The following is a 26,533-nucleotide window of genomic DNA, read 5'->3' as shown; positions in this document are numbered from 1 at the left end:
TCCTCCCAGCTGTGCTGCTGATCAGTGATGCTGCTGTATCAGGGATGGATATAAAGACCCCAGTCTTTAGGTGGATCAGAAGGTAAAATATATTAATTCTTTATTAGCAACAATTCAGTTCTGGAAATGTGGAATCACAAGAAATTGTGAGTGTTATAGTCTCACTGGCTAAGCTGGGACCTGATTGGTCTCAAAGCAGAAACATCTCACATTATTAGTGATTATGAATAGCACGCTGTGGAGAACCATAACTACAAACAATGGTTACAGAAAGAGAAATAATAATTGTTTTAATTATTTTCTTCTAAAATTGCCAGGCTCAGCCTGAAAAAAAAATTATCTCTGTTCTTTCTCCAGCTGAATTAAGAATATCCACAGGTCAGCTCCAGAGGATCTCCACAGGCTGCAGCCCCTCTCTGTCAGGGATAGCAGCTGTCAGCCAAGTAACACTGACATCATTTTTCCCCCAAGTACAGTAGAATCACACTTGTGCAAGTAGCAACAACAGCCTCCTGTGAGAGCACAACGTTTTGTTAAGGTTTTTAATTAAGATGGTTTGGGAGAAGATGAGCCCCAGAGCAGACAAACATCCGATTTTGTGCCTAAGCCCCGACGGTTCGGCACAGAAGGTGCTCATTGAGCAACGGGAAGCCTCTTGTGAATTCTGCTAAAATGGGAGGGGATGAAGCAACACTTCAGAGAAGCGGACCCCTTCTCTGGGGTCACTCGCTTCCTGTCATCTCACCTTCCCCAAAAGCCTCTTCCCCTTTCTCTGGGAAAGAAGAAACTGCCGGGCTGCGCTCTCTCCCTGCCTCTCGCTCTCCCCCCTGCTTCTCACTTTCACTCCCGTGGGTTTCACGTTCCCTTTGCCAGGCGGAAAACCTCGCGGAGCTCCAGCCCGTCACCACCAGCACCACCACCAGCACCACCAGCAGGAGGAGGAGGAGGAGGAGGAGGAGGGCTGATCCTGGTTCCACCCTGCGGGACTTTCCTGGCTTCCTCCAGCAGGGAGCGGGGGGAGCAGGAGCGCTGGGAGGCAGGAGCGGGGCCGGGCGGCGGGGAGCGCTCCCCGGCTCCGGCCTGGTTTCTACTGTAGGCGGTGCATTCCTCGGGAGGGAGGGAGGGAGTGCGTGCGCCCGGTGCCTTCCCACACTCCGCACTGCTCTTATTTAATGGGGGTCTCCATGCAGGGCAGGCGCCACAGGAGGTTTGGCGGTGCCCGGCTCCCTCGCAGGAGCCATGGAGAGCGCGGTGGAGATGGGAGCGGAGGCTGCGGGCAGCGCGCTCGGAGCGGGGATGCGGCTGCGGCAGGACCTGCGCAGGATCCGCTGCGCGCTGCTGCTCTGCCTGCTGGCCGTGCTGCTGCTCATGCTGCCCACCGCCTACCTGCTGGTCGGGAACCTGAGAGCGCCCAGCTCCTGCGGCCAGGTAAGGCAGGGCTGTGAGAGCCGAGGGGAGGGATGCGGGACTCCAGGAGGCTCCTCAAAATGCAGTTTATTACATCCAGGAGTCTGTGCCTACAGCCATCAGCTCCAGCAGCAGATAAGCCTGGAGACCCTGCCTTTAGGTTACAATGCATTCTATACTTTTGGTTACAAACGCATTCTATACTTTTCTTTTGGTTACAATGCCTTATATACTTTTCTTTTGGTTACAATGCATTCTATACTTTTCTTTTGGTTACAAACGCATTCTATACTTTTCTTTTGGTTACAATGCATTATATACTTTTCTTTTGGTTACAATGCATTATAGACTTTTCTTTTGGTTACATTGCATTATAGACTTTTCTTTTGGTTACAATGCATTATAGACTTTTCTTTTGGTTACAATGCATTATAGACTTTTCTTTGCTGAGCATCTTAGTACACTAGAACCAATCTATACCTTAGCTTTTACCTATAGCCTATCATAACTACTGTAATTACCATATTCATGTTACTGTTCTCCAATCACTCAAAGTTAGTACATTACAGTTTAAGCTAGAAGTTGTTTTTCAGGTTTCTTGCAGTGGAAAATTCTGAGACTTTTTCTCTACTTGCAACTTTGCTGCCTTGTTTGCCTGTGCTCTCTTTCTGCTTGGTAAAAACATCTTCTTGTTTGGGGTGGGTTTATCCTTTGCTCTAAGCCATAAAAACCCCTTCTAACTCACACACCCTTTGCCTCCTTGGTTATCTAGTAATTCTTTTCTTCTATATCAAAACTTGCTTCCATCTCTATTCCTTCATCAGGCTCTACATTTAAAAATCTTTCTGCTAAGCACAGATATCTGTGAGACTTTCTTGTCAAACTTTCATCCTTCCTGGGCACACCTGAGCACCGTCTGCGCCTCCCAACGGAGCCTCCCTGGAGCGGTTTTAATGCTCATTGTGAATTTCTCGTGTCTGTGGAGCTTTTAATGCTCTTTGTGAATTTTTCCTGTCTGAGGGCTCATGTGAGACTGGCTGTTGCATTCCTTCTTCCTCACCCTGAGGATAAATCTCATTATTGCTCGTTCTTTTTTAACTAACGGTTCCTTACTCTCACTGAAGACACAAGCAGAGTACATGGCTTTGAAACTTTTATTGCTGTGCTGCAGGGGATGTTTAAAAAATCACTGATTTCTGCCAGATTTTTGGTGCTATGGCTCATTTTCTTCCCTTCTTTGGGGTTAAATCTGGGACAGGACACTGCGGTTTCCCTTGGCAGTGTCCGATTTCAGGAATGCATTGCTTTAAAACTTTTTGCTGTGTTGCACGGAATGCTTTAAAAAATCGCTGATTGGTGGAAATCATTGTCTCTGCACTGATTTCTGCCAGATTTTTGACACTATGGCTCATTTTCCTTCCTTCTTTTGGGTTAAATCTGTTACTTCCTTGGCAGTGTCTGATTTCAGGAGTACATGACTTTAAAACTTTTATTGCTGTGCCGCAGGGAATACTTTAAAAAAAAATCACTGATTTCTGCCAGATTTTTTGATGCTATGGCTCATTCTCCTCCCTTCTTTTGGGTTAAATCTGTGGCTTCCCCTCACAGTGTGTGATTTCAGGAAGATCTGCTGATGTCAGTGGGTCAGTCACCCATCACTGGGCTGACGGCTGCAGCTCTGGTGAATAATTAATTATTATTAATGCAAACTTCTGCAGAGATCTGATTTGAGGCAATTAAGGGAGTGTAGCCCTAAACTTCACATCCTGTTTTTAACTCCCTATTAAAACTTTCTCTCAGTCCAGGACTCCTCTCAGCTCCTCTCCTTTGGCAGACTTTGCTCCCAGCCATACAAACTTCTCTGCTGCTCCATCCCTCCTGCAATTCCCTATTCCCGGGAGGCTGTGAGCTCAGCAGGAATGCCCCGTGCTGTAAATTGGTGAATTAAGCTTTGAATTTTAGCTTCAGGTCTGAAATTCCGCAGTTAACCAGCAGGGTCCCAGAAAGGGGGGTTGGTTTTGGGTGGCCTCGAGGGCAGGTTTGTCCCCTGGCTCACGTTCAGCCCGGGGATGTTCAGGGAGGGGAAAGCTGCTGACGGCTCCTGGGGCTGTGCTGGCCCCACTGGGACCCCGAGGCTGCTCTGCCCGGGTGATGCTCAGGGTGCAGCATCCTCTTCCTCCCTGGGTTCTAACCTGGTGCAGCCCCTCGGGCTGGTGAATCTGGCAATTCCTTGAGTGATGCTGCCCTGGCTGTATCACTGCTGTCGGCTCCAGGCTGCCCTGCCTGCAGGTGCCAGCACAGCTTTCTTCAGGGGCTGGGCACCATCTGAGAGGATTTGGGGGCCTTCAGTTCTGGAAATGTGGAATTACAGCAGAGCAGAGGCTGAATGTGGAGGAGTTTGAAAAGTTGGGTGCTGCTTGAGGTTGGGTTGGTAAAATTCACGAGGTGCTTTGGGCACTCTGCTGCTGCTCTGGGTTTGCTTGTGTCCCACCAGAGAAGAACAGTTCAGTCTTGAAACAATCTTGGAGCAGAAGAATAATCAAATGTTAACTTGTTTAATCAATGCAATGCGTTCCTGGGTTGTGACCCTATTGGCAGGGTTAGCAGAGTAAAGTTCTTTTATGAGTGGGTTTGGCTCCTGAAGAGGAAAAGCACATCGTAAACGATCGGAATTGCAACTCTGGAGTGCATTCCCCTGCACCTGCTCCCAATTAGCAACACGTAATGTTTCCACAATGATGTTATGAGGTGATAAAGGAGTTACAACCTCTGCAAGTCCCAGGGAGGAAGAGGAAAGTCATCGGGGCTGGCAGAGTGCCCGGGGTGCTGTGGGAGGAGCTGCACCTCTGCTGGGCCCTGCCACAGCCCAATTCTCATTCATTCTGCTGCTCTGTGTGCCCACCATCCCCTCTGCTGCTCTGTGTGCTGCTCTGTGTGCTCATCATCCCCTCCACTGCTCTCTCTGCTGCTCTCTGTGCTCACCATTTCACTCTGCTGCTCTCTGTGCTGCTCTCTGTGCTCATCATCCACTCTATCACTTCTGTGCTGCTCTCTGTGCCCACCACTCACTCTGCTGCTCTCTCTGCTGCTCTCTGTGCTCATCATTCATTCTGCTGTTTTCTGTGCCCATCATTCCCTCTGCTCTCTGTGCCCACCCTTCACTCTGCTACTCTCTGTGTTCACCACTCATTCTGCTGCTCTCTGGGCTGCTCTCTGTGCCCACCATCCACTCTATTGCTTCTGTGCTGCTCTCTGCGCCCATCATTCCCTCTGCTGCTCTCTCTGCTGCTCTCTATGCCCACCACTCACTCTGCTGCTCTCTGTGCTGCTCTCTGTGCCCACCATCCCCTCTGCTCTGTGCCCACCATCCCCTCTGCTCTCTGTGCTGTTTTCCAGCAGGACAGCACACAGGGTGGATGTCTCTGCCTGTGTGGCTGCCTCTGAATGCCCCAAGGAGCCAAACCCCCCAGGAGTCTGCAGGTTCAGAGAGGTTCAGGCCCTGGGAATATTTCTGGGTGTGAAAGCTCTCTGGAAAATGTCTTTTTGCATTTTCTTCTGCATTCAAAGTTTGCCAAATGACTCTGTCCTCATGTGCCCCACTGAGAGCTCAGGTCAGGACTTTTGGGACCAGCCATGTGTGGCAGAGCTCTGTGGGGCACCGGTTTGGGGTGTGGGTGCCCTGGGATGAGTGGGCAGCCCTGATGATGAGCATTGGCCTCCTGACCCTGGCAGCCCACGGGAGGAGTCCTGTGCTTGCCCCACGGAGCTCTGCCCACACACAATTGTCACCTTCCAGTGCTCTGGGGACAGCCCTGGGAGGAGGGAGGGACTCAGCAGGTGAGGAGCAGATGGAGTAAATTCCTGAGTCCTTCCTGGAGCCAGGAGGAGAAGGGAAGCCCGGGCAGGTTTGTGCAACAGGGGAGTGTCCCTGGGCATGCTGCCCACAGGGCGAGGCAGCTCGGTCATCCCTGCCTGGCCCTGGTGTCACCTGGTGCCTCTGAAGGGATGCAAACTCATCTCTTTCACTGGAAATGTCCCTTTCAGGAAAAAGCAGGGCAGGTTATGTCATTACAGCAACATGTGTGGGCTACCAGTGTTCTCTGTGTGTCATGGTGCAATGCATGAATAATTCCAGGCTGGTGATGGTTTTTCCTGGACACCTTCCAGGCTCCTTCCATGCTCCTTTGGGAAAGAGAAACCACTTTCTTTTGTGTTTCAGTCCAGAGGGAGGAGAGGAAAAAGGGTTTTTCAAACCAGAGCACGTGGCTTGTGTTACTAGCAGGAAATCTATTTTAAGGCCACAGTGGTGCCCTGCTGGAGGAAGGGCAATCCTTCCTCAAAGGGAAGCCAAGTTTCGGGCTGAGTTCCCAAAACCATCGATGGAAAGGCACAGGAGAGCAGCTCTGGCTGCCTCAGCATCCCACTCAGCAGAGCAGCAGGTCCTGTGGCCTGGAGGAGTTGGTGTTGGGTTTATTTTTCATGGCATCCTTGGCACGTCAGGGCCACGAGCAGCATAAAGAGGAACCCCAAGGGTTGGACATGCAGCTGTGTGCCAGGTATGTGCCCTGTTAGCTGGCACTGGAAAAGGGACCTGCTGCAGAGCAGGAGGAACTGGAAAATCCCAGAGGCTCCAGCTGGATCCTGCTGGAAAGCTGGCAGCAAACCCCAGGAGAGATCTGCCCTCATGGCCTGCCCATAAAGGAAGGAGAACCTCAAAAGCTTCCTGATCTTTGGGGAAGGAAAAATACCTGGGAAGGAGCAGCAAGCACACCTGGATGGGCCCAGGTGTTGGGATTCCCCCCCCAAAGGCAGCACCAGTTAAATCCCTGCCTGGCCACTGCTGCTGGTGCAGGTGTTCCTTGTGGGTGCATGCCTTGGGTACAGCCTTCCCCTGGGCAGCAAAATGCTCTGATTGAAGCCAGTTTTTACTGGCACAGACCAGTTCCTGCCAAAAATTCCCAGCCCAGGCCATGCAGCATCTCTGGAGTTAGAAAAATGTGGGTTTATGTAGTGCACATGGCCTGCAGAGATGCTCCCTGTGAAACAGGGCTGGAGGTGGAGGAGCTGGGGGAATTCATTCTGCTCTCATCAGTCCCTCTGCCTGCAGAGCCAGCTGCTCCTGCCATGCCACTGGATATCAGCCCTCCTGTTTGGGTTTAGCAGGACCTGGGTACAAATGCACTGGGGGTTTTTGGAGCTCTGTGGTACCAGAAGTGTTCAGCAGCCAGCAATGCCCAGGGTCATTAGAGCTGCCTGTCCAAACATCTGTGAGTCATTCAAGGGGGGTTTTCAGCATCACTCAGTGGTTGGGCTCTCCAAAGTAACCAAAGGGAAAATTGAAGCTGTGAACTTTTCAGAACCACAGCTGAGCAAGAAAGGGAAAAGAGAGAAAAGCACTGATTGTGTGAATGTTCTCTGCATTGGCTCCTGCTGCTCAGCTCTCCCTCCCCATCAATGCACAACATCTGTGCTTATTCAGTGCCTGTTTCTCACACCTGGTCATTGTGCAGCATTTTCTGTTGCTAAAACATCACCTGTAGGTGATTTGTATTTATATTTACACCTTTATGAGATAGCACAATTAGGGAAAAAATAAAAAGAACAGCCATACCTTTGCCAAGCAACAGAATAATTTCACACCTTTCTGTGTCCCCATGCTCTATCTGCTCTGTCCCTCAGCATCTCTGAATGCAGCTCCTGCACCTGGAGTTTCCAGCTGGATTTCTTAGGAAACAAGTAAATTTAGGTTTAAACAAAACCTTTTTGTTATCTTTTATAAAGAAGCAGAATTCTTCTTGCTCTCCTTCCCATTTTCCTGCCACCTCTGTTTGGATTGCAACATCCAAGTTTATACAAGGAACTTCAGCAGAAGTTAAGCTTCAAGTATGTAAACAGTTCCACAGAAGTTGCATTCTTAAATATAGGTTTGGGATTGATTTTTTCCCTGGCTGCAGAATTCTTAGAGAAATGAGAATTAGTCACTTGGGAAATAGGTAGGAAATGCCACACAAGGAATGTGTAAATAATACTCCTAGGTGAATACACCTGGCTGAAAGCCAGGGGAGTGTGAGGGAAATCCTAAATTCTGACCTTGTGCTTCCCACCAGGGCAGGGACAAAGGCTGGGACTGAGTCACATCAGCAGGGCACTCATGGTTAGTCACCACAGAGAGCAGGACCTTGAGACTCCTCACACATGAGCAAAGGCTCAGGAGGCTCCTGGACAGCACAGCACCAATTTTCTGGAAGTTCACACAGTGCCACACTGGAAGTTCACACCAGTCTCTGCAGGAGGCTGCTGGGGCTGGGCCACACATTTCTGTACGAGGTGGGCAAGGGAATAGAAAACAAAAAGGAGAATTTTCCCTACTGCTTCCTTCTCCATTTCCCCCCCAGGCTGGAGCAGCTCTTTTAGAAGTGTCTGTTTGCTGCAGCAGCACACGGATGTTTACTTCCAGTCAGACATTAAATGTCCTTGGCTTTCCTGGAGCAGCCAGCACCCCCCAGCCCAGGCAGGCCAGGCTGCCTCTCCTTCCACAAACATTCCCCTTCCCCAGCCAACAGAAATTCTCTATTTTCTCCTTCTCCTGCAGAGTTTGAAGCTGTGTGAGACACAGCCAGCAGGAGCCAGCTTCAGCATCTACATATTAATATTGTTCCAGGTTTCATTGGGCAAAGTGACTCAAATACTTTGCTATGAGCTGGTCAGGGGTGGTTTATTCAGTTTATTCAGTGTGGTTTTGGTGTCTGCCCATAAAACACACTGTGCCAGCCCTGTGTGCTCCTGAAAGATGTTCTGGGGTGGGGGTTCCTGACAGCCCTGAGGGTCAGCACAACCCAGGCTGCTCTAAGGGCTGCTCCTCAGAGCCCTGCAAGGGCAGATGTGAGGCAGCATCCTCAGCATCTGGCAGCATCCCCACCATCCCCCACCATTCCCCATCATCCTCCAGCATCCCCAGAACCTCCAGCATCCCCCAGCATCCCCTACTATCCCCAGCATCTCCCAGCATCCCACAATATCCCCCATCATAGCCCAGTATCCCCAGCATCCCACAACATCCCCCAGCACCCCCCAGCACCCTCTAGCATCTCCCACCATCCCCAGCATCCCCCAGCATTCCACACCATCCCACACTATCCCCCACCATCCCACACTATCCCCCAACACCCCCAGCATCCCACATCATCCCCCAGCATCCTCAGCATCCTGCACCATCCCCAGCATCCCCCAGCATCCCACACCATCCCCCAGCACCCCACATCATCTCCCACTATTCCACAGCATCCCCAGCGCCCCACATTGTCCCCAGAATCCCCAGCACCCCCCAGTATCTTCAGTATCCCCAACACCCCCCAGCATCTCCAGCACCCCCCGGATCCCACATCACCCCCCAGCATCCCCAGCCCCCCAGCATCTCCAGCACCCCCCAGCATCCCCAGCCCCCCAGCCTGCCCCCTGTGCCATGCCCAGTGACCCAGAGGACACAGCAGGAGACTCAGGACACCGAGTGTGTGACAGGCACCGCCCCTGGGGACAGCCCAAGCTCGGTGACAGCAGGGCAGGGCCTCAGGGCCGTGAGGGCAATGGGGGTGTCCAGCTCCAGGAGGGAGTTGCAGAGCAGAGGGAGGATGAGCCTTTGCCAGGGCAGGCTCCGAGCAGCAGAGCTCACCCTGCAGCTGCTCCCTGGCTCTGCTCAGCTCCTGCTCCCCAGGAGATCCCCCAAAATCCCAGACAGACCTAAGGAGCAGCCTTGGTCGGGGTGCAGGACCAAGGCAGGTGGAGCTGACCCACCTCAGTCTCTCCTGGTGCTGTGGGGAAGCTTTGCTCCTGTAAGAGCTCAGTCCTGGCTGCCTTGAGGAGAATCTGTCACCTTGCTCTGCTTGCTGTGCCCGGATTGAGGGCAGGAGAGGCTCTGCAGGGCTGGACAGGCACCAGGCATGGCTGGGTCACTCTGCTGCTGCTCTCCCAGCCATGCCAAGGGCTTGTCCAGCTCAGAATCTCACAGACCTGCCCCAGCCCCTGGAACATGTCAGAGATGAAAGCAGCTCGAAACCAACAGCAGAAATGTCCTGCAGTGAACAAAGACTTGTCAGGGCTCACCTTTTAGCCAAAATGCTCCATCTGAATTCACTGATGTTTGTTGGGGAAAGTGAAACAGGAAAACCTTATAAATATGATTGCCTGGCAAAAGATTTTGAGAATATAGAAACTATAAGTGAGGTTGAAATGAAAGCAAGCTTTGAGATGCCTCAGTTACTGAACACCTGGAAAACAATGGTGTGGCCAGCTGAAGGTGATCCCCTTGTGATGGAACAACACCCTCTGCTTGCAGACAGGCCCAAGAGTCAGAGCAGACCCTGCCAGCTTGGCAGAAGGGCCCAAAGAGGAGTTTGTAGGGTTTAAAATGTAACACAGGATGGTAATGTAGTGATTCTTATAGGCTGTATGGAAATGCTGTAGGATTTGTATCTTGTACTAGATTGGTTAGTGAGAATCAGAATATTCAACAAAGAAAATTTATTGTATTGTAATGGGAACCTTGCCCTCTTACCCTTCTGCTCTCTTGCCCTTTTACTCTCTCACCCTCTCATCCTCTCTGCCCCTCTCTTCTCTCAGGCCTGCTCTGAGCTGTGCCTGGCAGCTCCCAGCAGGGCCCTGCCCCCAGGCCCTTTGCAATAAACCCCAAGTTCCAGCCCTGGCCCCAGAGATCTCTCATCTCCATCCATCCCCACCGTCCCACCCCTGACCCTCTGACAGATGTTACTGCAGCTGTTCCATGTTCTGGGCCAATTCCCACAGACCCTGTGAGCTGACTGTTGTCACTGTCCCTGCAGGTCACAGAGGAGAGGGGCTCTCACTTCCTGAAGCAACGAGCAGTGGCTGCTGGTGAGTTTGCCACCCTTTCCCCTGTGGTGTTGCAATCCCAGCACACCTCTGCCCTCACCACCCCAATCCCTGCCCAGACAAGCCAGCCAGGGCACACTGAGGGAGATAACAGTGGGCAGAGTGAAATGGGAACATTTCTAACCCCAGGCTGGAAAAGCTGTGCAGGCACAGGCGTCCCCCACAGCTCTACAGTGTTGGGATGTTTGTGAGGGTCCCCAGGACGAGGTGAGAGATGAGAATCTGACTCCAAATTCTCAGAAGGCTGATATATTATATTATATTATATTATATTATATTATATTATATTATATTATATTATATTATATTATATTATATTATATTATATTATATTATATTATATTATATTATATCATATCATATCATATCATATCATATCATATCATATCATACAAAAATGCTATATTAAAACTATACTAAAGAAAGAGAAAGGATACATCAGAAGGTTAGAAAAGAATTAATAATAAAAACCTGTGACTGACCAGAGTCCCAACACAGCTGGACTGGGATTGGTCATTAAGCAAAAACAATTCATATGCTGGATAAACAATTCTCCAAATCACATTCCAAAGCAGCAAAACAGGGAGAAGCTGAAGCTTCCCAGCTTCCCAGGAGAAGAAATCCTGGGGAAGGGATTTTTCAGAAAAGATCACAGTGACACTGCAGGGTCAGTGGGACTCCCTGAACGAGCACCAGCAGGGATTTGGGAGCCTGTGCTCCTCACCCTTCCCCTGTGTTTGCCTCAGCAGTTCAGGACACAGCCATGATGTGCCCTGCTGGGGCTGCAGCAGCTCTGCCAAACTCCCCTGTTGGCATTTATCACCTCAGGGGGGTCAGTAAGAGCTCAGCAAATCAGCCCTGACTCAGAAAGAGCCTGCACATTTCCTCAGGGGAGTCAACCACCACTCATATTCTGTTGACTTAGGGAAGGTTCTTCCCCCAGAGGGTGCTGGCACTGCCCAGGCTCCCCAGGGAATGGGCACGGCCCCGAGGCTGCCAGAGCTCCAGGAGCCTTTGGGCAGCGCTGCCAGGGATGCCCAGGCTGGGGTTCTGAGTTGTCTGGGCAGGGACAGGGGTGGGATTGATGATCCTGTGGATCCCTCCAGCTCAGGATATTCTGTAATTTTATTATTGAACAGCAGCAAACATCCTCACACCATTTTTTTCCCTTTTCCCTCAGTTACAGACACGCTTTCCAGTGCAGAGAAGCCACGAGCTCACCTGACAGGTAATTCTTGTTCACAACTAAAGCCTTTTTACAGCCAATGTTGTGCTTCAGTAAGCTTGGTCCCTGTGGATCTGGTGGGAGCAGGTGTTGCAGGAAGCATGGGGAGCAGAATAATCAGCTCTGCCTTGTTGAGCAGGCCAGGCTGAGGGCAGTGTGTCTGCAGTGAAGGGCCAGCTGACAGAAATGTCACTTTTCTGAGCTGTTTCTTTCATTGAATGACCAGCTTTTGTAACTGAACTGAAACAGGTTCCTGATGTCTCAGTATCTGCTGAATCCCCCAGAAAAGGCAGGGAAGGAGCTCCTGTGAGCCCTCGTGGAGCAGTGAATTTGCAAGAATTACAAGTTTTGGAGCAAAATCAGGTCAAATCAAGCTAGTTTCAGTTTATTTTTCTGCAAGGCCTGACTCAAACTCCACACACACCATATTCCCATTAATCCTCCCTCCTGTTTTCAGTGAGATAATCTCTGACACATTTCAGAGCAAGCAGGGAAAAGGTGATGCCAAACTGAGCCCTCCGAGCTTTTATGTTGTGGTAGGAAGGTGCCATCACAAACTCCTGTCCCAGGGTGGGCAGCCAGGCCTTTCCAAAGAGTTATCATCCATTTCCAAAGAGTTATCATCCATTTCCAAGAGGCTTCCATGCCTTCCCAAAGAGTTATCATGCCTTGTGAAGAGCTTCCAGGCCTTTCCAAGAGGTTTCCGTGCCTTTCCAAAGTGTTGTCATGCCTTTCCAAGGGTCTTCCATGCCCTTCCAAGAGGTTTCCATGCCTTCCAAGGGTCTTCCATGCCTTTCCAAGAGGTTTCCATGCCTTCCAAAGAGTCATTATGCCTTTCCAAAGGTCTTCCATGCCTTTCCAAGAGGCTTCCATGCCTTTCCAAGAGGTTTTTATGCCTTTCCAAGAAGCTTCAGTGCCTTTCCAAGAGGTTCCCATGCCTTTCCAAGAGGTTCCCATGCCTTTCCAAAGGGTTTTTATGCCTTTCCAGGAGGCTTCAGTGCCTTTCCAAGAGACTTCCATGCCCTTCCAAGGGTCTTCCATGCCTTTCCAAGAGGTTTCCATGCCTTTCCAAGAGGCTTTCATGCCCTTCAAAGGGTCTTCCATGTCTTTCTAAGAAGTTTCCATGCCTTTCCAAAGGATTATCATGCCTTTCCAAGAGTTTTCCATGCCTTTCTAAGAGTTTTCCATGCCTTTCCAAAGGTCTTCCATGCCTTTCCAAGGGGCTGCCAGCATCTCCAAGGTCCCCACATCACCACCTCACCCTTGAATCTGTCACCACCCCAAGGACCTTGCCCTGGGACATCCCCCACCCTCGCCAGTTCCACCCACATGGAAAATTGAGTTATTCCCAGAGAAAAGTTCCTGCCTGGCTCCAGTGTGGATGGAGTGAGTGCCAAAGGGTTTTCCAGCTGGCCTGAGGCCTTTTATCCCTCTCCAAAGCACAGCTCACTGCAGAGGCTTCCCCAGCACCTCGGGGTGTGCTTTGTAACCTGAGAAATGCAGGAAGTGCTGGGATGCTTCTCTCTTGATTTCCTGCAGAAATCCAAATGCACCCCCAGGGCTCCATCACTCTGCAGCTCAGGGCTGATGCATTCCCAGCACAGTTTCCTTCCCTTGATCCAGCAGCTCCTTCCTGATGCTCATCCTTGGTGCCTTTCCCTTTGCCACGGGGGTTTCTGGAGCTCCAAACCTGGCTTGGCTTGGCCATAACCACATCTTAGCTCAAGTGCCACTTTTAAGGAGCAAAACCTTGCTTCTCTAAGGTTTTGGTTTTTTAAATCCCCCCTGGCAGAGAGGCCCAGAGGCTCCAGTGAGTCAGAGGAGCAGCCAAAGCTCTGCTGGGCTGCTGGGAACTTCCCTGGGTTGCACAAAAGCCCAGCTGCCACAGGGAAACACCCAGCACTTTTCTCCACATTTCTCCAGCCCCCATATTTACAAAAATTTCCTTTGCCATCACTCCCAGGCTGCCTCCCAGGGTGTGTGTCCATCCTCTCTGGCATTCCACTGAGGGCCAGTCACTGCTGGCCATAGAAAGGAGCAAGAAAAGGGGAAACTTAAGGGAATTTTCTCTCTCCTTTCTGTGCTGTGCTATGTAGTCATCAAGAAACCCAGTATCTATGGATTATTTCTGACCTTTTTTTAGCCTGAACATATTCCTGGTGCTTCTCCCTGTGGCAATGAATTTCCCAGCTTAACAGCACTTTGCAGGCAGAAAATATTTCCTGTTATTTTCAACTCTGTGCATAATAATTTCATGGGCTCCACCCTGGTGTTCTCTTCTCAGAAACAATGACTTGTGCACAGAAAGTGTAAAAGGAATAATTATTCCTGATCTTTGTTACATTCCCACACCTCAGGTGTTTTCAATGTGAAGGTGGCAGACTGCAAATCCTAAACTGTAGGAAATCTCTTCCACACCTTTATTCTGTCTTTTTCTAGTTTTAGGCACATCTGTTGTGAAGGTGAGAACAGAGGAGTGAGAGGAATGAGAATTGGATGGAGCTCTTTGGGAATGCTCTGATTAATTGGCAGTAGCAGAACAGCTCCATGTTTTGGTGTCTGTTCCTTTATGATAAATCTTCCAGCTGCTCTGGGCCTTTTTAACTCACACTGAGAATTTTTATTCACCCAGGCTGGAATCCAGATCTGCCCTGCCTGCTGGCTTTACCCACTGAGATGTGCCAAAACCCAGCTCAGAGCTGCCTCCAAGCCCATTTCCTCCTGTGCATTAATGTTCATTTGGGGCTTCTCCTTGCCTTGCCATCATCCCCTCCCCACTGACTCGGTTGGGTTTGGGCTCAGGATTCAGGGCAGTGCCTGCTCCTTCTTGTCACCAGCCTGTGGCACAGGGGATGGCCAATGCTGCAGCACCTCGTGCTCCTGGTGCTGCACTGGTCCCAAACCTGGCACCTGCCTCGTGCTCCTCCTCCTGTGCTCCCAAACCCACCTCTAAACGTGGGCAAAGCCTCATTTATGCCTCCAAATCACCTTCATTAAATCCTCAGGGCATGAACTGCAGCAGCACAGGACACAGGACCTTGCACCACAAGGGTTTCACAGGCTCCAGTTTCTTGCTCAGACTCAGAGTTGTGGATTAATCTCTCCCATTGGTGCTAAGAACTGCAGAAACCCCACAAATTCAGCACAAAATAGATCCTAAATCTGACAGGCAACAGGGATTCTCCAGCAAGGGACTGAACCAAAAGGGATTTGGGGACCAGGAGAATTAAGGGATACCAGAAATTTATAGTGTGTGAGAAAATAGAAGGAACTGTGGCAATGAATCTCTTATTAAAAGCAGATTTTAATCTCTTATTAAAAGCAGATTCCTTCAAGAATTAGTATCATAGGTATATTTGCAGGAAGAGGAGCTCCAGAATTTAGGAAATAAATGAATAAATGACAAGTACAAAGTACAGCTGCTGCTAGGAAAGGAGCTGTGCTGTATTCAAAAGCACTTGAATGTTCATTTTATTCTCCTGTTACTGAAAGCATGGGAAAAACTAATTAACTTGAAAATAGAGAGCATCAATAGAGAGAGATTCATCCTAAAAGGGAGGTTAAAGCTGTGAAACCTGACTAATTCTGGAAGTCAGGAAGTCATGTAGTTCATTTGAGATCTTATCATATTCTATAACTAATAAAATCTATTTTATAACTAATATAAAAATTCATTGTGGAATTGAGTGTCATTGACATTTTAAATGCATCATTCTATGAGGAAAGAATATTTCACAGGCAGCTTCTCTTCAAATTCCCCCGAAATTCCAGAGATGGAATAGAGCCCAGGACATTTTCTGGAAATATTCTGATCTTTCCTCACCCTTCCCACCTCAAACAAGATTCCCTCTGTTCTCTGAGATGAATTGATTGCTCTGAGCTCTTGCAAAGCTCAGAGTGATCCAAAGCTAGCTGAGCTTTTCCCAGGATTCAGAAAGTCCCTGAATTGAGGGATGGTGCATTGAGGTGGATGCAGATGAAGGCAGACCAGGAGCACTTTCTTTCATTCCCCTCTCTGTGTCAAAGCTCCATTGTCTCTGACCTTTAGAATATTTCTATAATTTTGCTTTCCTTGCTGCCACAATCCCAGTCTGTCTTCCTCTTCCCTGAAATATTTTTCCCATCCACTTTGCCTCCTGGGAAAAGATCAGAAGGATTTGATACTTCAGCAGCACCAAAAAAAAAAGAAAAAAAAAAGAAAAAAAAAAGGCCATTATTTTGTTGTGCTACTCAGAGAATATAAAAGGAATTGCACTCCTAACAGCTTCCTGTCTCCTCATAGATTATTTGTTGTTGGAAAAGAGGGAAACAGATGCCACTGGGACATGAGCACATTCCTTTTGCTCATTTCACCCAGGATGGACCTACTGGTTATTGCCAAGGGAATTCCAAAGCCTTCCCTCACCTGCATTCCATTTGTCCCCCTTCCCATGCACACACCCTCTTCCCCAAACACTGAATAAAAATCATCTTTAAACATGAACACAAGCTCATTAAAAAGGCCTCAGTTCCTGGAACTCTGTTCCCTCAATCTTTTCTAAGCATTCATCATTCATTTTCCAGGTTCATTTCAATATCTGAGATTATCTTCATGGTTTTTGTCCTCTTCTTCCCACTGCTGCTGTTTTAGCACAACAATTCCATGTGGCAGGCAGTAGAGAGCAGAGACAACTCTTGATTCCCTGCAGAAAACCATGCGAGGGCTGAGGTTTATTGCCCTCTCTGTTGTGTGTGAGAAATCAAAGTTGGGAAGGCAAAAGGGCAGCAATTCCCTCATTTTTCCCCTGCAGGCTGGGAAGCATCCTCAGCTTGGATCCAACTGATGCTGGGGTCAGGACTGGAGCTCAGTCTGCTCACCAAAAGATTGGGAGCAAAAAAGCCTGGAGGAATGTTGAGGCTGACTCCAAATGCAGTATTTTGTTCCAAATAGGCATTAAAGAAAGAAAAAAGGGGAAGAGAGGGATAAAAACGATTTAAAATAGAATGCGTTGTTTTGGAATTGGAGCTCTTGAAGCACAGTGGGGTCTTTGGGGTTTTTTGCTAAAGTCCAGTGACCTTGGTAGAGCAAAAGCAATTCTACAAGAGATGTCCTTGAGAGCACAGAGGAGGAGAAGGGCTGAGGAGCCCCAGCCTCCTTAAGAAGAAGCAGGAAGAGAAGTCCAAGTGGTGACACATGGTGGTGACCAGTGTGGGCATTCTGCAAGCTCAGCAGCGTCTTTCTAAGAAACAGAATTGCAACCCACCCCTCCTGAAGGAAAAGATGGTTTAGAATGTCCTCTTCCTGTCCCTAACCCTTAGGTCAGGATTCAGGGCAGTGCCTGCTCCTTCTTGTCACCAGCCTGTGGCACAGGGGATGGCCAGTGGCATCCAATGGCCAGCCCTTAGGCACAAGCATGGTACAACTGTCCCAGTGCTGGTGTCACCTGAGGACAAGGTTTTCACTCTGAAATGGGTGAGATGGGAAGGGAAAGCCATCTCCATCCTCCCAGTGCCAGGAGACTCAGCCTTGAGGATGGACAGCTCATCCTTTGGGGTCTGACCCACAACCAGGACCCCCAGGCACAGCTTACACTGTCAAGATCTTCCCAGAGCACCCTTGGCTTTCAGACCCGGCAGCTCAGACCTGGACACCCTGTGGGCACTCTGGAGAACACCCCTGGACAGTTGTCCTGTGTGGGAAATGGACTTGTAGAGAGTTTTTAGGGTTTCCTTCTATCAAATCCTAAGGGTGTATTTCCTTCTATCAAACCCTAAGGGTTGTTTTTTGGGGGTTATTTCACTCCAACCTGCAGCTTCACCTTTCCCTACCCATTAAATTAAGGCTCTAGCGAGCTGCAGGGGAGTGATGGCACAGAAGGAGAAGAAAAAGAAGAAGAAGAAGGAGAAGAAGAAGAAGGAGAAGAAGAAGAAATAGAAGAAGAAGAAGAAGAAGAAGAAGAAGAAGAAGAAGAAGGAGAAGAAGAAGGAGAAGAAGAAGACGAAGAAGACGAAGAAGAAGACGAAGAAGAAGAAGAAGAAGAAGAAGAAGAAGAAGAAGAAGAAGAAGAAGAAGAGGGAGAAGAAGAAGAAGAAGAAGGAGAAGGAGAAGAAGGAGAAGAAGAAGGAGAAGGAGAAGAAGGAGAAGAAGAAGGAGGAGGTTCTATCGAACCCTAGGGGATCTTAATTCAATGGGTAGGGAAAGGTGAAGCTGCAGGTTGGAGTGAAATAATCCCAAAAAAACCCACAACAAAACCCTAAGGGTTTGATAGAAAGGTTTAGGGTTTCTTTCTATCAAACCCTAAGAACTCTCTCCAAATCCATTCCCCACAGTCCTGCAGCCCATTCAGCTCACTGTGAAATAAGAACATTTCTGCCCCAGCTTTTTTGCTCACCCTGTTTAAACCCCTCTCCCCTCAGAGCAGAGATTTCATGTCCCACCCACCCTGTGCCACCCTCACCCACTCCTCTCCCTCTCTCTCCCCGCTGCAGTGAAGAGGCAGGACCTGGCCAGCGCCGTGGGGAGCCACATGCCCATCCTGCAGTGGGAGGACAAGCGAGGCCTGGCCTTCACCAAGAACAACCTGAACTACTCCAGCAACGCCCTGGTGATCCCCGTGTCCGGAGATTACTACGTGTACGCCCAGGTCACCTTCCGCGGGCCCGTGGAGAGCAGCCACAAGGCCAGCTCTGTCACTGAGATCATCACCAAGGTCACTGACAGCTACCCCGAGCCCACCCAGCTGCTGATGGGCACCAAGACCCTCAGTGAGAACGGCAATGGTTGGTTCCAGCCCATCTACCTGGGCGCTGTGGTCTCCTTGGAGGTGGGAGACAAGCTGATGGTCAACGTGAGTGACATCAAGCTGGTGGATTACACCAAGGAGCACAAAACTTTCTTTGGGGCCTTTCTGCTGTAGGGCTCTGGCCTGCAGCAGATGGTGGGGGATCCCTCCAGGGTCATCGGGGGGGTTTTGTTGGGTTTTGGCTTTGTGGGTGCGTGTTGGGGTGAGATCTCTGCTGTTTGCCTTCTCCTCCTTCTTCTTCTTCTTCTTCTTCTTCTGTGCCATCACTCCCCTGCAGCTCACTAGAGCCTTAATTTAATGGGTAGGGAAAGGTGAAGCTGCAGGTTGGAGTGAAATAACCCCCCAAAAAAACACAACAAAAACCAAACAAAAACGAACTCAAAAAAACAACCAAAACCAAAAAAAAACCAAAAAACAAACAAAAAACCAAAACAACAACAAAAAACCCAAAACAAACAAACAAACAAAAAACAACAAAAACCAAAAACCACACTCAAAAAACCCCAAACCAAACAAACAAAGAAACGCCAATTTAGAAAAAATGAAAGTCATATTGGAGGGGGGAAAATGTATTTTTGAAAGCAAAAGTTGAAAATTCTTCAAAACTTTGTAAGCTAAGGAGGAACGTTTGGTACATGTGGATAGGAAGTTTCTTCTTGAATATTGAGGCTATGCCCTAATTCCACCTTCAATGTACAATTTCCTCAACTCCAAAAAAAAAAAGTTCTTGAGCTTTCTCCAGCACTTCCAATATAGTTTTGCATGACCCTTCTTCAGATTCTCCTTTCTAAAAAGTAATTACTTCTCATAATTTCCTTATGAATACATTTACTCAGTACTTTGCACTAACATAAATCTCAGGTTAATTATTAACTGCTTAATTAATCCCTTCCAACTTCCCTGTAAAGTAGATTAAAATTATATCATGTGCTTTGCAGCAGCTACTTGAGATTTTTGGTTTTTCCAAAAAAAAAATTATTTACAGTTCTCTAAATCCATCTACAGCCTCAAAATATTCTGGAAAAGATCTAGGAAACACACAAAACACTTTCTGCTTCAGCATGAAAGTGGAATGTCCCCTCCAGGTCCTAACTTTAGGATAACAGAAAAAAAAAAAAAGAAAAAAGAAAAAAAAAAGCGAAAAAACAAGGTAGAGAGAGAAACACAGAGCAAAATTTTGCACACTTTTAAATCAGCCACCGAAATTTTGGGAGAAAACCCCTGCAATGTTTTGCTTTCCATTATATTTAATGCAAGGCAAATGCAACTGAAGAAATCACTGCTTGGGGTCCAGCCACAGCTGATGGTGGCCCCAAGGGACTCCCCAGCCTTGCCCTGGGTGAGGTTTGGCCACCAGTTGTACCCACATGAGGTGAAAAGATCCAAAGACACCACCCTGGTGGAGCTCAGGGCTGTTTAACTTCCCCCCTTGCCCTTACCCATTTCCACAGAGCTTTCTGCCTCTCAGGGAAATTCCCTTTTCCCCTCCCCTCCTGCAGCAAACGCATCTCCAGCAGTGCCTCAGGACCCCCATGGGTCTGGACCCTGAGGTCTCACAGCCAAGCACCCACCAGGCTCCCCCTCTGCAGCTCTCCCCTGCCTCACCTCCTTGGATTTCCTCCACTTCTTGCCCAGAAATGACAGCAAAGCTTTGTCCCTGAGCTGATGCTTCCACCCAAAGCCTGGTGGAGCCCCAAGTGCCCCCATCAGGGGTGGGGAACGGCAGGGGTGGGGATGAGGGGCTGTGTCTGCAGAGATGAACTGGGCACAGGCTTTGTGCTGGGGACAAGCCCATGTGAGACCCTGCAGCTTTGTCCATGGCAAAGCCCTTCCCACCTGGAGACCTTTTGTTGCTCTGGGAAGATCTGCTTGAGCTGAAAAGAAGACAGTGGAGCAGCTGGAGCAGGGAGAGAGGCCAAGGAGATTGGGAAGGGAGGAGAGGAGCAGGAGGAAGGAAAGTCCAGGCAAGACCAGGATCTCTTCATGTCTTGGTGTGAGGACCTTCCAGCTGACATGAAAACTTTTGTGGTAAATCATCTCAAAGTGGAGGATTTTTGCCCATTCTTCCCCATCTGCAATTCATGGATCCCACAGTTTCTGTCCTTCCCTGTTTTAGGCACATCACAACAGCCGGGACTTTGCCACCCTGCCCTGCCCTCCTTTCCTGCTTCCAGATTTTCCTTGAGTCTCATCACTGAGGGTTGGCCCCTGGCACAACTCTGCCTATTTGGGGAGCTTGACAAATTCCCTGCACCAAAACCTCATCCCAGTTTGGCTTCCCATCCTTTCTTTGACTCATCCTTCACCCTCCCCACATCTCAGCTGTCCTCTTGCTCCCTCCTGCCTTCCTGGCCCTGTCCATTAGGTGCAAGGACACTTCTTTGTCCAAATGCCATTTTTTACACTCAATTTCTCCAGCCCACAAAGAAAAGTGACATCTCAAAATAGGTTTGGATTGGAGAAAGTAAATTTAATTATCCTGCAGGAAGATGGAAACACTCAGAGTCAAGGGGATCCTCTCATGTCTTTATGACCCAGATCACTTCCATCTTTGAGCCCTTATTCCTATTTTATCTCCACCTGCCCAGGCTAGTTTTTTTAGCTATGTTTGGAGCAGTTATTCCCCAATTATCCCATTAACACAACCTTGTTCTGGTGATCCAGCTCCTTCTCAGGGCTCTTCTTCCTGCTCACATCCCTCCCACCAGGGTAAAATCTGGTGAAATCCCCCACTCTTGGCAATTCTAAACAAAATTATTCCCAGTGAAACCCTGAGACTTTCCATAGCTCAAATTTTGTGAAGTGTTCCCCGAACACCTCATGTTGAGTCTTTGATCCCTTGGTTGTGTGCCCAAAGCAGGGTCTGAACTCATGAAAACACAAAATCTGCAGCTTTTGGAACATGTAGAGCACTTTAGGTGACCAGCACACGAAACAACATGGTCAGTCTCATCAAGGAAGATTTGAAATCATTTTTTCAAGACTGGTAATTCCCAGTAATTAGGCAGGAGAGCTCCTGCAAAGGACAAAATAATGTGAATTTGGTTTATCCTTGGAGGAAATTGGAAGGGAAATTCTCTCTCTCTCTTCTGGGATAATTACAGCAATTCAGAAAGCTTCTCTTTTCTACAAATGAGCTGATCATTCTGAGGGCACAAGGCAATCCTGACAGGCTGGGACAGCAGATTCCAGAGAAGCTGTATCCCAAGGCATCATCACTCAATCCTGGTGTGCTGAACGATGGGAATTGTGAGGGCTGGGGCAGAGCAGTGGGGAATGCAACACCTGGCATGCAAAGAACCAGAATGTGGGATATACACACACCCTTTTCTTTTTTTTTTTTTTTTTTTTTTTTGGTGGATATTCCATAGAAGTCCCCAGAAGTTCCTTTGGCAATAATGAGCCTTTTCTAGCACAGAATTTTGTCCACTGTTGCCTGCTGCAGCTCCATTCCAGGTGTGATTCTCCATAATCCATAGAAATATTTATTTTAGTCCAGTTAGAGCTTTTGCACCCCATTACCCACACCAGCTAGGAGCACATTTAGCACACATTTTATAGGACATAAAACAATATATGTGGCATTACTTGTTTTAAAGTGGTGCAGGCATATTGATCCCCACATGCATCCTCATGGAAATTCCCTATATTCCCTTTTTCCCCCCTTTTCAGTGCTAATAATGTTACTGTAACAGTGACCAGCACATAAAATAAGTGTTCAGGGGTTGATTTTGGCCCTGTTTTGTATTAGATATTCCTCCACAGAAGTCAAAGGCATGAAGTCAGAATAAAGCACTTCAGTGAGACCAAAGTCAAGCTTAGAGGAAAATATCTCCAACAGACTGAACCTAAACTGTGGATTCTTAGATTTTTAACTTTTTTTTTAAGTTACAAAAGGACACAATTATTCTCAGAAACTTGTGTTTGTTGAGCTAGAAAATATAAAGTGTTTCTGGAGATTTGAAAATGCCCAGGCATCAGCATTTTCAATTAAATGAGAAGCTGGTGAGATCTGGTCATGGGAAGTAGTGACCTTAAAGTCTGTGGTCAAGCTGAACATGTGCTTTGTTTTGGGAGGGGCTGTGAAACTAAAACTATTATCAGGAAAAAAAAAAATGGAATCTGGAGAAAAAAATGTGAAATAGGCAGCTTTGGCTAAATGAGGTTAAACATATGGTTTAGTTTTGACCCTTCCATTTCTTAGGAAAAAGAACCCAAAAGCACTTTTCAGAACAAAACCACTGAAAGAAGAAGTATCAAATTATTATTTAACAACTGCTCAAAATATTCTAGATCTTAGAGTTGGCTTCTTCCCTAATCCTTTTCATCCCCCAAAAAACTAACACTAAGCACAACCCAAATTCATCAGAGTTCCTACCACTTCCTTTCCCCTTAAAAACTGAATATTGATAAATAAGCATTAACTTTCTCTCCATGCACACACAGAAATAAATTTATTAACTTTTAATCAAGGTATAAAGAAAGCAGCTCCAGTCCTGCCAACATTTATTTGTGCTGAGCACAGCCCTGAGCACGTGGCTGAAGGGGATCATGGTAAAAACCAGCTCCTGTTTGGTGGAGGGGAGGAGTAAAAGCTGCATGCCTCAAATTAAAAAGTCAGAGAAAGTTTTGATTGTGTTTATCCTCAGCTCCATCATGGTTTGGAGCAATCTTCCAAATCAAGGAGTGACTGCAGGGACTGTCCAGCACAGGGGTGTTGGCAGGATCAGAGTCCAAAGGATGGACCCAAAAAGGTGCTGCTGAGATGATTTTTGGCAGGGAATGTGATGAGCAAACCTCTCTACCAAGGGGGTCCCCAACCAAGCCCAACAGATTTTGGAATTCGCTCGAAAATTTCAACACAATATTCCAGAATTTTGAAGGAATCTTGGTTTTTCACCCCCCTATGGCACAACTGACCACCCTGTCCTTTGCTTTATTTGTCTTGTGAGTGGCCCATCATTTCAGATGAGAAATGAGGAGAGAATTCATTCTTTAGAAGAATCAGAAAATGTCAAGGATCTTTGCCCCGATGTGGGTGTTACACACCAGTAATAGCATTTTGCTATTGTAAGGGATTTTCTAAAAGGGATTGTCTTTTGTCTTGTGCCTCAGCACTGAGATGTATCTTTACCATAAGAACTGACTTAACTTCTTTATATTTTCCCAAGTTTTATGATAATAAAAATGCAACTTAACAAATGTGACCACTTTTGATCCCAGTCCCTTCCCAAAACACTAATCACAATTAAGAGTGACCAGCTGATGCTGATGTATAAGAAACCAGTTTGATTGTGTGGAAATGTGTGAATAATCATTATTTCATGCAGTTAGAGGTCCCTCAGCAGGGTGAAATCAGGTCCAGACTTTCCCCTGGGAATTTAGAGACACTTGCACTTCATAAGGCAAAAACCATACACAAAAACACCTCAGCAATTTGGGAACCCTATATTCCCAACTGCTCAGCTCCTGGCTGACAGGCACAGCCCAACCAGGAAATTCTGGCCAAATGAGAGTCCAAATGAAGGCAGCAGAGCCCTGGGCACCCCTAAACCCATTCCAGTTCCAGCCTGGCTGTCCTTACCCTCCCAGCAGAGCAGCAGCATCCCCTGGGTGTTCATTCCTCATCCTGGCTGCTGCTATCTGCAATTCCTCTGCTGCCAAGAATGCAAATTCCTTTCTTTCCACCAGCAGCACTGAGGGACATTCTCCCATTTGCCAGATTATTTCTTATTCTCAAAATTTGTTTTGTTTTCCTGGCTTGAACTCAGAGCGTCACATCTCAATTGCTTCAGAAGAGGTTTCTGGGGAAGGGCTCTGTGCTCTGCCTCCTGGAAGGTTTTCACTGAATACTCTGGTGGAGGACATTTGTTTCCCCTGCTTTCCACCCACGTGCAGATCCCTGAGAGGTTTTGTTAACAGCCTCTGTAGATCAGCCAGGAGTTGATTAGACAGTGGGAATCAGGCTGCTTTCCCCTGTGACACCAAAAAGATGTTACTTGCTGTTATGCTGGGTGTTTTTTTTTTCTTTTTAATCCAATAACTACCTCACATTTAGCAAAGGCAAAACAGAATTTTATTATTATTATTTTCTATTTTAACTTGAGCAGAGCAGAATTCAATTTCACTGCCATTCTACTCCATGCTTTGCACATTTAGGGTAATAACTTGAGATTCGTTGTGGTCTAAACACACTGAGAGTGAGCATTGTGCTGCATTTTGGCTTCCTTTAATCATATCAAAGGTGTGTGCTCTCAGTAAATCCAGGCTCCCTCTCGAGAGTGGAGGGGGACAGAGGCACATCCCTGGAAGGCTGCACATCCTGGGGAAGGTGGGGATCACTGAAGTGCTTCTCTCCCAGGCTGGAGAGGGATTTTTGTGCTGTTCTTCTGGGTAAAGATGACCCAAGCAGCTGGTGAAAGGGAAAACCCCACTGCTCCCACTGTGGGGTGGGTGGATAAATCTCTGTGGGATTAATAAACACAGAGCTGAGCACCAATCCTGAGGGGAGGGCGACTTTTCTGATGCTGGAAAGCCACTGCAGGAAATCCATGCTGCAGGCAGGACCCTGCCCACAGGAGCTGGGCATTCCCAGCTCTCCAGGACCCAACCACAGCTGGGTTGATCCCTCTCACCCTGTCCCCCTTCTCCCAGCTGGGGACAAGATCCCAGGGAGCACATCCAGCTCTGGGCCTTCCTCTGGCAAGGCTTTATCCCCATGGAGGATGCAGCACGAGCTGGGACAAACTGGAAGTGATTTTCCCTCCCAGGAAGGTCCAAGCCTATAAAAATCCCAGCTGATGGGCAGGGATGTGTTTCCCACCCCTCTCAGCATCCAGACAGGCTCCCAAAGGAAACCAGAGCTCCACTTTTATTTCTTGGTGAGCCCTGGTGCCAGCACTGGCTGCAATTCTCTCCCAGAGGGTGAACTCTGCAGTGACACTTCCAAATTCCCGTTTCCTGATCGTTAAATCCCTTGGAACAACATGAAAATCATTGCCTGGGAGATCATAAACCAGTTTATTAAGCAACATAACTCAGCAGTGTTCAGGTTTTTTGCTGAATTATGAACTAAAATAGCTTTCCAGCTGCTCTCAGTCTTGCACAAATCTCCTTATGTTCTGCCATTGATTGTAGAGTTTTATATTAAAACGTCAAAAAAAGGCACTGAAAATGTTTGCTGCATATTTATTGGTACTGTACATAGAGATGTCTTAATTTTATGGAAGAGAAATTGTAATATTCATGGTATAAAGTTTAGATCTGTTATACTTGATGCTATTTCTTTGGGAAATTAAGTTCACAGATAGTTCTTTAAAATGTTCTTTATGTCTTAAAGCAAAAAATAAAATTAATTGGATTCATATTTATTCCTGAGTGTTATTTTATTCTAATAAGCACCCACCAAGTGCTCCATTCACAGATGGGAAGGGCAGACATTTCCCCATGTCAAAGTTTATGGTGTGTTATAAATGTGTAGGGTTGGGGTTTTTATATAAACTATGAATTGCATTCAGAATACACACAGAAATGAGTAATCCTGGCATTTCCAGAGCAGTGAAATTAAACCCTATTCATGCGAGGACAAGGTTCAGACATTTCCCTGAGCCTTTAAGGGTTTTAGAGAATTTTGTTCCAGTCTCATCTGAGTAATTTTCAAATTCCACAGGTTCCTTTTTTAGTTTCTAGACACAACTGAATCTGACCTACATTTCTAAGGGTACTCCCTCAAAAAGACAAAACAACTCCCAAAGATAAGTAAGGCTTTGGAGTGAAAAAATTATTTTCCCATTCAACTGCTTTTTACACAACAATAAGGAGATTATTTAGTAAAACCTTGCTTTGTTTTGGGATCTCTTTACAATTTCAGAACACTGGAACAGAACAGGATTTATGATTCACAAAAGAGGCCTTTATGGGGATTAACCAAATTGCTAATTCTCACAATAGGCCCCATTGGACAGAGACCATCAATTGCTATTTCTGTAAACAGAAACAAAAAAATAAGAAAGGGAAAAATGAACTCTGTTTTCTGCAGTAGCTGGTTTGGCTGATGGGTGCCAGCTGAAGGAGCAGGGCTGGCTGCTGGCTGCAGTCTGGAATTTGGGTGTCAGCATGGCTTCTCCCAGGGCCTGCCAGTGCTGGGCTGGCTCTGCCAGGACCATCTCCCTCCCTCAGCTGATTGCAGAGGGCTCAGAGGCAGGAATCCCACCCT

The 26,533-nt window shown here is 47.7% G+C and overlaps 1 protein-coding gene across 1 annotated transcript; it reads left to right on the top strand.

The window, feature by feature from the left end:
• Positions 1-774: 774 nt before the first annotated feature.
• Positions 775-25,688, top strand: TNFSF15 (TNF superfamily member 15). The gene is made up of 4 exons (XM_054646593.2): positions 775-1,428; positions 10,242-10,293; positions 11,492-11,539; positions 18,005-25,688. Exons 1-4 carry the CDS (start codon positions 1,240-1,242, stop codon positions 18,430-18,432), a joined length of 717 nt encoding a protein of 238 aa, XP_054502568.1. The 5' UTR covers positions 775-1,239; the 3' UTR covers positions 18,433-25,688.
• The last annotated feature ends 845 nt before the right edge of the window (positions 25,689-26,533 follow it).

Source organism: Agelaius phoeniceus, chromosome 21 (genome assembly GCF_051311805.1).
Source record: "Agelaius phoeniceus isolate bAgePho1 chromosome 21, bAgePho1.hap1, whole genome shotgun sequence".
NCBI classification, from domain to species: Eukaryota; Metazoa; Chordata; class Aves; order Passeriformes; family Icteridae; genus Agelaius; species Agelaius phoeniceus.
This window is presented reverse-complemented; position numbering and strand designations above follow the sequence as displayed.

Excerpts from the sequence above, each read along its gene's own strand:
- TNFSF15 (XM_054646593.2), top strand. The coding sequence starts at position 1,240 with ATGGAGAGCGCGGTGGAGATGGGAGCGGAGGCTGCGGGCAGCGCGCTC. Across the intron at positions 1,429-10,241 it reads CGCCCAGCTCCTGCGGCCAG|GTCACAGAGGAGAGGGGCTC; the intron begins GTAAGGCAGGGC and ends CTGTCCCTGCAG. Across the intron at positions 10,294-11,491 it reads GCAACGAGCAGTGGCTGCTG|TTACAGACACGCTTTCCAGT; the intron begins GTGAGTTTGCCA and ends CTTTTCCCTCAG.